This window comes from Panthera pardus, unplaced genomic scaffold, assembly GCF_024362965.1.
Source record: "Panthera pardus isolate Hobbes unplaced genomic scaffold, ASM2436296v1 HiC_scaffold_22, whole genome shotgun sequence".
NCBI classification, from domain to species: Eukaryota; Metazoa; Chordata; class Mammalia; order Carnivora; family Felidae; genus Panthera; species Panthera pardus.
This window is the reverse complement of record NW_026526788.1, coordinates 86,863,223-86,876,318: the sequence shown is the minus strand read 5'-3', so window position 1 is coordinate 86,876,318 and position 13,096 is coordinate 86,863,223. Positions and strand designations below refer to the sequence as shown.

Genomic DNA, 13,096 nt, shown 5'->3' with positions numbered 1-13,096 from the left:
AAGCAAAGCGTTTGCAAATACTGACTGCAGTTCTGCTACATTAAGCCTATTAATACACTGAGCCTGGGATTCCCACTGCCCGGGTACTCTGTGTAAATGTAGTCAGGTTTTAGCTTTTTTTTTTTTTTTTTTTTAATTTATTCTTGCGGGAGAGACACAGACTGCGAGCAGGAGAGGGACAGAGAGGGAGACACAGAATCCAAAGCAGGCTCCAGGTTCCAGGTTGTCAGCACTGAGTCCCACACGCGGCTCCAACTCACGTGTGGACGAGATCGTGGCCTAAGCGCAAGTCAGAGGCCCAACCAACTGAGCCACCCAGGCGCCCCAGGTTTTAGCTTTAATCTGAGTCCAACCAGCTACTCAGCGTACACCGGGTACAAGAGTATTACTCTAAATGTAATTTTTGAAACAAGTTCCTAAAATTGCACACATGCTTGGATTCTCCACACAAAAATGTCACTACTGTGATGGTCTTAAACCTCCTAATTCTCAGCACTAAACATTCCAGAGATTGAGAAACAAATCCACCATGGGAGACAAGCCTTCCCAGGTGGCCTCCAGATGAGTTAGGCACCAGAAGAGGACCCAGCCCTCAGCCCCCCATCACAGAGCAGCCATCCCACCAAGAGGACAGCCTTTGTCACTCTGGATACAAGAAATGTCTCCCCAAAGCACGTGGCTCAATGAACTCTTGGATGGATGTCAACAATACAGATCATTGCGCCTGAGGGAAGCTGCAATCTCTCATAGACCTAGGACTGTAAAACTAAAGTAAAACCCTGTTGGGGCACCTGGGCGGCTCAGCTGGCTAAGCGTCCAACGTCGGCTCAGGTCATGGTCTCACAGATCGTGAGTTCAAGCCCCGCGTCAGGCTCTGTGCTGATGGCTCAGAGCCTGGAGCCTGCCTCAGACTCTGTGTCTGCCTCTCTCTGCCTCTCCCCCGCTTGTGCACTCGTTATCTCTCTCTCTCTCTCTCAAAAATAAACATTAAAAAAAAAACAAAGCTCACTGGTAGGTGTCCCGTGCAAAATCACTCCAGTGACACACAGCAGTAGACACACATACAGAGCTCTAGGGTGGAGGCAAGGAAGACCCCTTGGAGGGGCGACCTGATCTGGGAGGGGAAGGTATGAGAAGGGCCTGTGCAGAGTGTGCTGGGGCCGAGGGCATGTTGGGCACCACTCGGGATTGGAGAAGAGCCCAGACAGGCCTGGCCCCAAAGCCCTTCTTCCAAACACACATACACTCACCCCTGGAGCCAGGGTGCCCCACCCCAGAGCAGGACACAGACTGCAGCCAGAGATATGAGGACAGGCACAAGCCACTGACTTCAAAGTGGGTGCAGGGCCAGCAGCCCCACCGCCTGCAGCATAGAGTCCAGGCCTCTGAGGCTCCTGCCTCAGAGGCACCCTCTGAGGGTGGCCAAAGGGCCTCCTCCAAAGTGCCACCCTCCAGCCACACCTGCCTCCCCTCAGGGCCTGTCCTGGGACGATGCCCAAGCTCTACGCTGGCAGTCGTGAGACTGGACAATTACTGAACTCGACCTCCAGGTATTTTGTGCTTTCCCCAGCTGTGAAAATGGAGGTACTTCGACCCCCTCGCTGGGACAGTTTGAGGAAGGGAAGCTGAGGTCAGCTGAGCAGAACACCCAGGGCATCCCCACACTATCACCCCAACACTGCCCACTGCACTGGCATGCTCCCACTCACCCTGACACACCAGCTGTCCCCCTCCTCTGCGTTCGTGAGGCCTTGTTGTTCATCCACTTCCTCCAGAAAACCTCTGGCCCCAAGTCAGGACGGGGTGCCCCGTGCACTCATGGCTCCCTCCACCTGGCCGTCACCCAGCCCAACAGGCCATGGGTGTCTGCTAAGGTATCTTGTCAGCACGGTCCTGAGCACCAGCAATGAGAGCTCGGGCCACCAGGAGATGCCTGGGACCAGGGGCGACCACAGCACCCAAAGTCCAGGGAACTCAGGGGAGGGGGCACCGGGCCCTGCAGGGACCCCAGCCTGAGACCAGGCGAAGACAGAAGCGACAGATGCTGCAGCCCCGAGGTGGAAGGATGAGGACACACGGAGGCTTTAACACACTTTATGTGCACGCCCTCAGCAGCAGTGCTGGCGCCTTGCGTCACACTTCTCCAGGAAGACCTCGCACTCAGCTCAAGCTCGGCCCTGACCAGACTCCATGATACACGTGAGAAATGAGAGCTGTCCCCAGTCGCCAAAAAAAGGAAGGCTGTCATTAATATCCCCAAATCTTGGCCAGGCCAGACGCTGTCAGAGGAAGGATGGTGGCAGCCTCCCCGGCACAGGAGGGGCAGAGCCCAGCTCGGAATGGAAGGAGCAGGGCTCAGAGCCGGGGCTCGGGCAGCTGCGCTTGGGTGTCCCACAGAGCGATGAGCCGGTCGGCCTCCCTCCAGCCAGACAGCAGAGCCCCGTGCGTGGTGGAGTAAAACGCCCGATGTGTGGCTTCCCCTGCAAACAGGACCTGGAAAGAGAAGCCGGGGTTAACACGGGGCACAGGAGTCAGGCTGTGGCCACACGACTGTCACCGTGGCCACAGAGCTGGGGGCAAGGGCGTGGCTGTATTCTTCACTAATCCCACGGAGCCCCAAGACATCCGGAAACATGAGCAAACACGCCTGGAACCAAATGTTACTGCAAAATGGAAAATTCAACAGACCATTTGCGATGCAATGTTAAGAACATCGCCCAAAACGCAGAGTGACAAACCAAAGAGATGGAAATTAGGAGGGAAAAAGATAAGAAAATTTGAGGACCAGTCCAGCGTCCAAACAACAGAAATCTCAGCAAGAAAAAGAGAAGAAAAAAGAACAGAGAGAAGAAAGCAAATCTAAGAGACTCTCCCAGCTGACAGCAGTCGCAGGGTGGAAGCTCCGTGTGGCGCGAGGCAAGGTGCAGGGTGGCGTCAGTGATCGCGTGTGGGGGGGTGGGGCAGGTGCTTGGTGAGAGCAGGGCCCTAATGTTCTTCCAAGCTTCCTAGGAGGTAGGAAAGAAAGGAACCTGAATGTCCCCGGACTCCCCCACTGCAGCACCGGAGAATGTCTTCCACACCTGAGGGCAGTGACTCTCGAACTAGGGTCTACACCCAGTGTGTGGCTCTTACACGGCTACAAGTTTTTGGAGACGCCTCCCACTGAAAGGTAGGCTCTGCGTCCCGCCCCGGGAATCTGGGCAGGCGTGTGACCGCGCTGGGCAGTGGAGTGTGGCCCAGCCGCACCGTCTGGCACCCAGCAGCGTCCTGCTCCCGGGCACACCTGTGCTAAGAGTCGTGGGCACCACGTGGGCAGCCTCATGAGGCTGCCATGCTGTGAGGAAGCCAGGGCCACACAGGCCACGGGCAGGCACTCCAGTCAGGGTCCCCGCCCAGGGCAGCTGTGCAAGAGAAGAGGCCTCAGATGACCCCCGCCCCAGCCCTGCGTGATCCCCGTACGTCGTCTTCCCAGCTGAGACCCCAGACATCATATGGCAGAAACACACGGTCCCTTGTGCCCACCTATAGGATCTGTCATCATAATAAAGTGTCTGTTTTGTACCAGTGGGTTTTAGGGTAGTTGGTTCTGTAGTGACAGGACTGGACCACCTAAGTATAAGGGTAGAAAAAAGACATTTCCACACCTGCAAACTTTCCCCAAACATTTACCTCCATGCACCCCCTCCTCAGGAAGCTACTGGAATAAATGCTCCAACACAGTAAGGGTGGGGCTGGGGGCAGGCAGGCAGGGTGTGGGCTCCGGGCAGGTAGGGCATGGGCACGGGGCGTGGGTGGGGGGCAGGCCACAGCTGTGCCTGAAGGGGCTGGAGCTGACTCTGGCCCGAGGGAAGGAAGCGGGAGACAATGTAAACAGCAGAACCCAGGCAAAGAAAATGAGCCTGCACACTCTCTCTCACGCTCACATACACGCTGCACACACTCACACTGAGAAACACGCTCACATCTACAAAGAGGCAGGAAAAGGAGCCGCAGCTTCCTTGCACCCAGGGGTGGACAGGGCCTCACCCAAAGTACTGCTGCACGCATGGGGAGCTGGGGGGCCCAGGAGTAAAGAGAGCTAACACCTTATCGGCCATAGTGAGAATTCAGTGATGCTTAAAAGTGAAAATTCAAGGAGCAACGTTATCAAACAAGCAAACCGAAAAGAGATCATAAAGCACATGGAAAACCGAACAGTGTTGGACAATATGGAGGAATTAGTGTAAATTCGTAACTGCGATAACGATGTTATAGTTACACATCTTCAGAGGGCGTCCCTCATCCTTTAGAGACGCACACGGAAATATGTGCAGGAAAATGATGTCACCTGTGGGGCACGCTTCATGATCACGGGGTGGGGGGGAGGGGGTGAGTGACCGCCGCCACCCGACAGCTCGGCAGTTGGAGATGGAGACCCAAAGGTTCCGCCTGCTTGCGCGCACATTCCAAGTGTTCCACGACTGCATGCTTTGGGGCAGGTAGACGCGTTATTTGGAGATGTGATAAACCTGGAGAGGAGACTCCGCCAGAATAGGCTGGGAAGGGGGTGTCGGGCCCTCCACCAGCCTGCTGTATCTCGTGTTATTTTATTTTGTTAGCCAGCACTGCCGAACTCTCTGATGCTTCAGTCTATGCGCATGTAGAATTCTGATAAAATAATACATGCGTAATAGTTCATAATTTCAAGAAGCCCACGGACTCCGCCCACCCGCCGCCTCACCTGCGCCTCCGCGCCGTCCGCAGGCAGGGGCTGCGCCAGCAGGTCCACGTCGTCCCCGGAGCTGCCCACCGCCACGTAGCTGTAGGAGCCCCTGGTGTACGGGGCGCTGTGCCAGCGCGAGCGCAGCACGCTCCTGGGCGCGGGGAGCTCGGCGTTTCCTGAACCCAGAGACACGTGTTACCCCTGCACCGCGGGCCGCCTGGCCCCGGCCGCTCTTCCATTTAAGACCCCGCAGCTGGAAAGTCAGGAAACTACCCGGAACGAAACCCAAGCCACGAATGTATTCATCAGAGGGCTGTCTCTGTCTTACCCGCTTTGCTTAACTCAGAACCCCCGGAAACAGAAAAAAGAAGTGGAAAGTGTTGGCAAAGCCATTTCGGTTCCTCAGAGATGAACACTCGAGTGACCCCACTAACAGAAGGGAGGACTGTCCTAGAGGCTCACAGCTCCAAGTTCAGTTCTGCACAGCTGGTGCCCTGGTTGCCCTACAGAGTTCACCAAGGGGCCCAGGTGGTGCCCTGGCCGCACGCGTGCTCGGTACCTGTCACCCTGCGGAGCACTTGGGTCAGAGACAGAAGCACTTCCTCGTCGGACAGGGTCTCCATAAACTCGGACTCCAGCCCAGCGATGAACCCACAAAGGACGTGGGCAGACCTGCGTGGGGAGACACACCCCTGACACGCCTGGCCACCGGCCAGCCGTGGCCACAGTCACCTGTGCCGGGCAGTTCTGCAAGTGTGGGCCACAAACTCCAGGGTTCTGTGAGGTCAGAGCTCGTTTCACAGGGCGCCTGGGTGGCTCAGGCAATTAAGCATGGACTCTTGTTTTCCCTGGGGTCACGATCTCACGGTTCGTGGGTTCAAGCCCAGCACCGGGCTCTGTGCTGACAACTCAGAGCCTAGAGCCTGCTTCAGATTCTGTGTCTCCCTTTCTCTCTCTCTCTCCCCCTCCCCGGCTCACTCTCTCTTTCTGTCTTTCAAAAATAAATAAAATGTTTTAAAATTTTTTTTAAGAAATACAGTTATTTTTCATTTAAAAACGATATTTATGTTAACATGGTATAGGCTTACCATTTAAAAATAACAATTTTTAAACTTCTCAGTTTTAATCTCTAATGTGGTAAATGCACAGATACAACCACATAAACAAAAGCTCTTTGGGATCTTCGATACTTTTAAAGAGTATAAAGGGGGTTCCTGAGACCACAAAGTGTGAGAGCCACGACGTGTCCCCAGGACTCTCATCCCCACCAATGTCCTGAGCACAGAGCACAGGCCAGAGAGCCAGGCGTAGGGAAGCTGGCCGGGCCCCCCAAGCCACCGCTCCACCACCCATCCACACAGCCACGGCCACATTTCTGAGCCCTGGAGTCAGCTTCATCCTCAGTGCAAAGGAGACATGCAGGGTCCCTCGTAGGCTGGAGGAGCCCGTACATCCTACTCTCATGACCACTGGGGATGCTCTATGCCGGCAGGCATGCCTGTGTTTTGTCCTCCAGGCCAAGACCATGGTCCCCGATCCCACCCCGTCTGTGTGGAAACTGGACCACAACATACTAACCACGTCTTTTGATCTTGCTGGAAAAATCAGCCCCCCCCCAAATTATTCATGGTCTTATTTCTGAGTAAACACCGAGTCCAGAGTTGCCACATTACTTATGTTTTATGGCTGGGCCACACAATTTAGCCACCGATGGGTCTTTGATTCCATGACTTGTACTGCAACAGGTTTAAATACTGTCTTCCAGCTCCAGACACGTCCATGTTTCAAATTCCTCCTGAACCCTACACGCCCCAGCTTCCTGGAGATTTCAGGAAATACTTTCCTACTGATGGAACATTCCTGCCAGGCCACGGGCACATTCCAGGCCCCCAGGCCCGGAGATACGACAAGCTGCACACAGCAGGCTTCTGTCTGTCCCTGCAGGGTTGGCCCCCTGGTGTCTGTCATCAGGCTCTGGCTGCCCTTGGGATCCCACCCAGAAATCCTCCAGAAACACCTCCCAGTGAACCAACACACCGCTGATTCTCAACCAAACTAAGGCCAACGAGCCAGCCCCTGCAGAGCTCACACCTGAAGCTTCCTCAGAGAAACTCAAGAAGCATACGTACTTGAAGGAAGGCAGGACTAAAAAGCCAATAAGCTTCTTGAACCAGACGTGCTGGAGCTCGGAGGTGCCGTCCTGCAGGGGCGACGTGTCTTCCCACACCACCTGGATGAACTGGCAGTCTGGCTCCCAGAAGGGCTCCTCAAACTCCAGGAAGATTTTATTGTTGGTCCCAAAGCCTATTTTCCTGATCGCTTCTGCCTTCTGGGTGGGCAGCGGGGGCTCAAAGAAAGTGTCCAGACGTTCTTTAAGAAAACCTGGAATTCATAAGTGGACCCAACTTACACCACATCTCTTAACCTGGAGGCGAGAGTCACACCCCGACCCCCGTCAGAGGAGTCAGAGAAGAGGCCTCCAGGGACCCACACCAGCCCCAGCTCAACCGGGCTCCCAGACGCCGGGCTGGCTCTGGCCATCTCTGGACTCAGCCTCAGCGAGCAGCACCACCATGGAGGGACACAGAGGGCCCCGTGGCCAGCTGGTCAGGCAGGGGCCGTTGGCACACCCCCGAACCATTCTCAGGACAGTTTCCCCTTCTAAACCTTCCACCTCGCGATGTCTACAGTCCACGCTGACGTGGATTGGTTTGGAGGAGACAACAAACAGGCTTTATCCAGAAGCTACAGAAAGAGTATCTGCATGACAAAAAATTATGTCTTGCCCAGAGTCAAACAACCAGGTGAGATGTCTGCAGCACAAGCCAATCTCCTTAAGACAGAGATATCTTGAAAGGCAGTGAGTAAAGGACAAACAGCCCAACAGGAAGCAGATCCACAGGGGGGTCACGTGGCCTCCGCCACAGTCCCTGTCTGCCCAGCAGTTCCTCTACTGCAATCCATGCCACAGATACGTTCGCACATGTGTTTTGTTTGTTTTGTTTGGGAATTTTATTTGAGAGAGAGGGAGTGTGTGTGTGCGTGCATAGGGGAGAGGGACAGAGGGAGGAATGGAGAGAGGAGGGAGGGAGAGGGAGAGAAAGAGGGGAGAGAGAGAGAGAGAGAGAGAGAGAGAGAGAGAGAGAGAGAGAGAGAGAGAGAGAGAGACTCAAGCAGGCTCCACACTCAGCACAGAGCCCGACACAGGGGTCCATCCTATGACCCTGGGATCATGACCTGAGCCGAAATCAGGAGTTGGATGCTCAACCAACTGAACCACCCAGGTGTCCCACACAAGTGTTTTTAAATGCACGTGGGAAACGTTACGTAGAACAGAAAAAGTGAAAATAACCTAAACTTCCACCGATTTTAAGTAATATTGAGTAATGACATCTTCAAATAAAAAATAACTATGTGGCTATGTGACGGGTGTCCTGGCTCCTTGTGAACAATATCAACATTCACAGTAATGCACCTGCTGATTATAGCAGAGGCTCAGTTAGCACACACCACAGCAGTGAATGAATACAGACATTGGTGGGGGGAAAAACCCATGTCACGGATCTATATGTGCTGAGTTGGAAACACGGACACAAGTTGTATTGACCAAAAAGACAGGGTTGGCAAGAGAGGAGCAGCCGAAGACTATGCTAATATGTCCAGTACGATTCCACATGTGGGAGAAAGGACTAGGTGGTCAGCAAGCTGCGTCCTGAGGGACCCCAGGGCGCAGGCTGTAGCCACCGGGCTGGGGGGGCTCTTCATCTTACAGCAGCTCTGGCTTTGCTAGGCTGGTGAACTTGGACAACTAAGTGTGGGGAGTCAGTGAGATAGCACAGACACGGCGTGGCTCCCAGCCACTCCCATCCTTTGTCGAATTTCCAACTCCCACCAATGGCTTCTGTCTAGGGCGTCAGATCTAGAATTAAACGGAACCCTATACTTGACTCCTTTCTCAATCATACAAGGACTGAACCTGAGACCCGGCTGTCACACCCTTTGCCGTGTCCAAGAAAGCAGGGTTTGGGGAACCCCTGGAGGCAGTCCCAACCTGTCCATAAATGACCTCTGAAGAAGCAACACGTGGGCTTTCTCTTACTGTGAAACTCAATTCCAAAGCATGCAGTTGCTACAAAACACATTAGAATAATCCTGTCCAGGACTACAATGAAAATACGAACTTAGCGGCCGAACAAACACCACAGAGCCAGCTGAGGTGGGAGACAGCCAGAGGCCGGGGCACCTGGGATGGGTGACCAGAGGGAAACCTGTGGGGAAAAGCAGCTTTACCTAAGGGCACAGTGACAATGACATGATGTGCAGGGAAGCAGCCTCCGTCCTCACACTCCACCAACACCGGACACGTCTCCCCAGGAGAAGAGGCTTCCCGGAAGGACCCATTCCAGTGAATGGTCTTCACAGGCTTGTTAAAAACTACCACGTCCTCGGGCAAGGAGGCCATTATGCGGTTTGTGAGCCCCTGGTAGCCCCTAGGAGAGACAGAAGCGCTGGTGTCTTCAGAGGAAGCCGCTGGAGGAAGTGCCCTGCAGGGAAGGAGGGAGGAGGGCAAGGGTTCCCCCCACCCCTGCCCCTGGTGGTTTCCAGTCCACCTCAGTCGGGGCAACCAGGAGGAGTCCACGAGCATGAGCAAATGGAGGCAATCGTGGGAAAAGGCCTCCTCCCTGCCCCGCCTGGCCCCCTGCTTCTGATCACAGATGCCCTCCTCTGCCAGGAACCTTGGGGTGAATGCCCGGACAGCCCAGGCAGACAGAGCCCAGACGGACAAGCCTGCGAGGGTCTCTGGAATGCTGGGGGGGGGGGGGGGGGGGGGCAGGACAGCCACCCACCACAGGGGTCGGCTGTCTGTCCATCACAGGGGCTGAAGCCTTCACACAGCACTTAGCACATAAGGGGCCTCGTAAACACGGGCAGAAGAAAGATCTGTGAGACGCACTGCCTTCTTCTAACCACCTTTTCTTGAAAATAATTATTTTTCCTAAATGAGCAAAACTAGAGAAACAAGGATCTCTCTAAAACAGGGAAGACTAATGTCCCCCTGACCCTGTCACCCTCCCCTGCTTCCCAGCTCAACCTGAGGTAAATGGAAGAAGTCCCAGGGTGTATGGAGCGGGCCTGGGTGGGTGGAGGGACAGTGGCGGACATGGGGCCTGGGTGGGTGGAGGGACAGTGGGGGGTACATAGGGGCCTGGGTGGGTGGAGGGACAGTGGGGGGACATGGGGGGCCTGGGTGGGTGGAGGGACAGTAGGGGGACATGGGGGCCTGGGTGGGTGGAGGGACAGTGGGGGACATGGGGGGGCCTGGGTGGGTGGAGGGACAGTGGGGGGACATGGGGGCCTGGGTGGGTGGAGGGACTGTGGGGGGACATGGGGGGGCCTGGGTGGGTGGAGGGACAGTGGGGGGACATAGGGGCGTGGGTGGAGGGACTGTGGGGGACATGGGGGCCTAGGTGGGTGTAGGGACTGTGGGGGGACATGGGAGGGCCTGGGTGGGTGGAGGGACTGTGGGGGGACATGGGGGGGCCTGGGTGGGTGGAGGGACTGTGGGGGGACATGGGGAGGTGGAGGGACAGTGGGGGACATGGGGGCCTGGGTGGGTGGAGGGACAGTGGGGGGACATGGGGGGGCCTGGGTGGGCGGAGAGACTGTGGGGGGACATGGGGGGGCCTGGGTGGGTGGAGGAACTGTGTGGGGACATGGGGGCCTGGGTGGGTGGAGGGACTGTGGGGGACATGGGGGGGCCTGGGTGGGTAGAGGGACAGTGGGGGACATGGGGGGGCCTGGGTGGGTGGAGGGACGGTGGGGGGACATGGGGGAGCCTGGGTGGGTGGAGGGACAGTGGGGGGACATGGGGGGGCCTGGGTGGGTGGAGGGACGGTGGGGGGACATGGGGGCCTGGGTGGGTGGAGGGACAGTGGGGGGACATGGGGGGGCCTGGGTGGGCGGAGAGACTGTGGGGGGACATGGGGGGGCCTGGGTGGGTGGAGGAACTGTGTGGGGACATGGGGGCCTGGGTGGGTGGAGGGACTGTGGGGGACATGGGGGGGCCTGGGTGGGTGGAGGGACAGTGGGGGACATGGGGGGGCCTGGGTGGGTGGGGGGACGGTGGGGGGACATGGGGGAGCCTGGGTGGGTGGAGGGACAGTGGGGGGACATGGGGGGGCCTGGGTGGGTGGAGGGACGGTGGGGGGACATGGGGGCCTGGGTGGGTGGAGGGACTGTGGGGGGTACATAGGGGCCTGGGTGGGTGGAGGGACTGTGGGGGGACATGGGGGGGCCTGGGTGGGTGGAGGGACAGTAGGGGGACATGGGGGCCTGGGTGGGTGGAGGGACAGTGGGGGGACATGGGGGGGGCCCGGGTGGGCGGAGAGACTGTGGGGGGACATGAGGCGGCCTGGGTGGGTGGAGGAACTGTGTGGGGACATGGGGGCCTGGGTGGGTGGAGGGACTGTGGGGGACATGGGGGGGCCTGGGTGGGTGGAGGGACAGTGGGGGGACATGGGGGAGCCTGGGTGGGTGGAGGGATGGTAGGGGGACATGGGGGCCTGGGTGGGTGGAGGGACGGTGGGGGGACATGGGGGGGCCTGGGTGGGTGGAGGGGACTGTGGGGGGACATGGGGGCCTAGGTGGGTGTAGGGACTGTGGGGGGACATGGGAGGGCCTAGGTGGGTGTAGGGACTGTGGGGGGACATGGGAGGGCCTGGGTGGGTGGAGGGGACTGTGGGGGGACATGGGGAGGTGGAGGGACAGTGGGGGACATGGGGGCCTGGGTGGGTGGAGGGACAGTGGGGGGACATGGGGGGGCCTGGGTGGGTGGAGGGACGGTGGGGGGACATGGGGGGGCCTGGGTGGGTGGAGGGACAGTGGGGGACATGGGGGGGCCTGGGTGGGTGGAGGGACAGTGGGGGACATGGGGGGGCCTGGGTGGGTGGAGGGACGGTGGGGGGACATGGGGGGGCCTGGGTGGGTGGAGGGACGGTGGGGGGACATGGAGGGGGACTAGGGGGTGGAGGGCTGACTGGGCGGGTGGGGCAGGCACATACCCAGGAAAGGTGCAGTCCAGCCCCGGCAGCACGGTGTATTCCCCGAAGGGTGCGAGGGCCACCAGGTCCATGCTGTGGGTGCCGCTCACACAGCACTCCACGTTGAAGAAGCTGTTGAGGATGGCCAGCTTGAGCTTCCTGGTCTCCTCGTCCTCCGTCCAGCCAGCTGCATGCTGACTGATCTCCCTCTTCAGGTACTCCCCGACACTGGGCACTGGGGCGTCCGGCAGGTGCAGGAACTCCCGGGTCTGGTCGATGAGCCCATAGAACAGACCAGCCATCTCCACCACCAGCTCATGGCTCACACTTACCCCAGAGCTAGTGTAGGACACGGAGGGCAAGACCAAGTGGCCCCCAGTCTCAATCAGCTGGTTCTCCTCTGACAAGTCCTTTTCCTCCAGCAGCTGGTACCTGGCTGCCAGCTGGAAGACGGGGTTGCCCTGGGAGGGCCCGTGGATCCAGTGAGCACCTAGCTCTACCACGCCACCTGGGAAGGGCAGGAGATGCCACCTTGAGGTTCTCTCTCCACAAAGGCCACCCCTGAGCCCTTCTCCTGGACCACACGCAGCCCTGCCCTCCCCAAATAAGCTCTGAAAACCAGCCCAGGGCCATAGAGTCCCTGAAAGATTACAGTCCTTCATGGCAGCACCCGCTCAGACCTGGTTTAAGGGGGACACTTGAGGAGGGGGTGCTGGCCTGCACCTGCCCTGGGAGGACACGTGGAGACCAGGCATGGGGGCAAAAGGGACACCTGGGAGTGGTCCCGAGGCTGGGGGGGGGCTGAGGGGGGAGGGGAGAGGAGGGGGACGGTGCTACTTGTGGGACACAACGGGGGCGACTGCAGAGACATGGGTTACCCTCCCCCGCAGGGGCAGGCCCTGCCAACCAGGCAGCTGAGTTTCGGGGACCATTGAACTTTGGCTGATTAAGTGGGGTGGGGCGGAGATTCACTCAGGGGACCAGGTAAGGCTTCTGAGTCGGTTAACCCTGGGCGCAGGCCGGACCAGGAGCGGCAGAGCTCGGGCGACACCCGCTGGGTTCCAGAAAGGGGGTCCGGAAAGGGGTTACGAGAAAGGCCGTTACCGAAGCTGCGCTCTGAGCAGATGCGGCCGCCGGCGCGGCAAGTGGCCTCCAGGACCCGCAGCCGCCGGAAGGCCGAGTGGCTGCAGAGCCTTTGCGCCGCCCCCAGCCCCGCGATGCCACCGCCCACCACCAGCACCCGCGGGCCGCGACCCGGGGCCTCCGCGCGGCCGCCACTCGACTCCATCGCGCCGTCCCGAGCAGTCGCCGCGCGTCTCCGCCGCTCTCAAGTGCGGAGAGCACCCAGAGGACC

At 58.4% G+C, this 13,096-nt stretch overlaps 1 protein-coding gene across 1 annotated transcript; it reads right to left on the bottom strand.

The window, feature by feature from the left end:
• Positions 1-2,078: 2,078 nt before the first annotated feature.
• On the bottom strand, positions 2,079-13,095 carry PAOX (polyamine oxidase). Its single transcript, XM_019432230.2, has 7 exons — positions 12,847-13,095; positions 11,764-12,250; positions 8,993-9,192; positions 6,832-7,084; positions 5,262-5,374; positions 4,721-4,878; positions 2,079-2,493 (listed from the first exon to the last, which is right to left on the bottom strand). Exons 1-7 carry the CDS (start codon positions 13,028-13,030, stop codon positions 2,356-2,358), a joined length of 1,533 nt encoding a protein of 510 aa, XP_019287775.2. The 5' UTR covers positions 13,031-13,095; the 3' UTR covers positions 2,079-2,355.
• Between the last annotated feature and the right edge of the window lies 1 nt (position 13,096).

Bases quoted from the DNA above. Each gene is read 5' to 3' on its own strand.
- PAOX (XM_019432230.2), bottom strand. From the start codon at position 13,030: ATGGAGTCGAGTGGCGGCCGCGCGGAGGCCCCGGGTCGCGGCCCGCGG. The intron at 5,375-6,831 runs GTACGTATGCTT...CTCCCCACGCAG, and splicing joins TTAGTCCTGCCTTCCTTCAA to GTCTGCCCACGTCCTTTGTG. The intron at 4,879-5,261 runs GTACCGAGCACG...CTCTGGGTTCAG, and splicing joins AGTGCTCCGCAGGGTGACAG to GAAACGCCGAGCTCCCCGCG.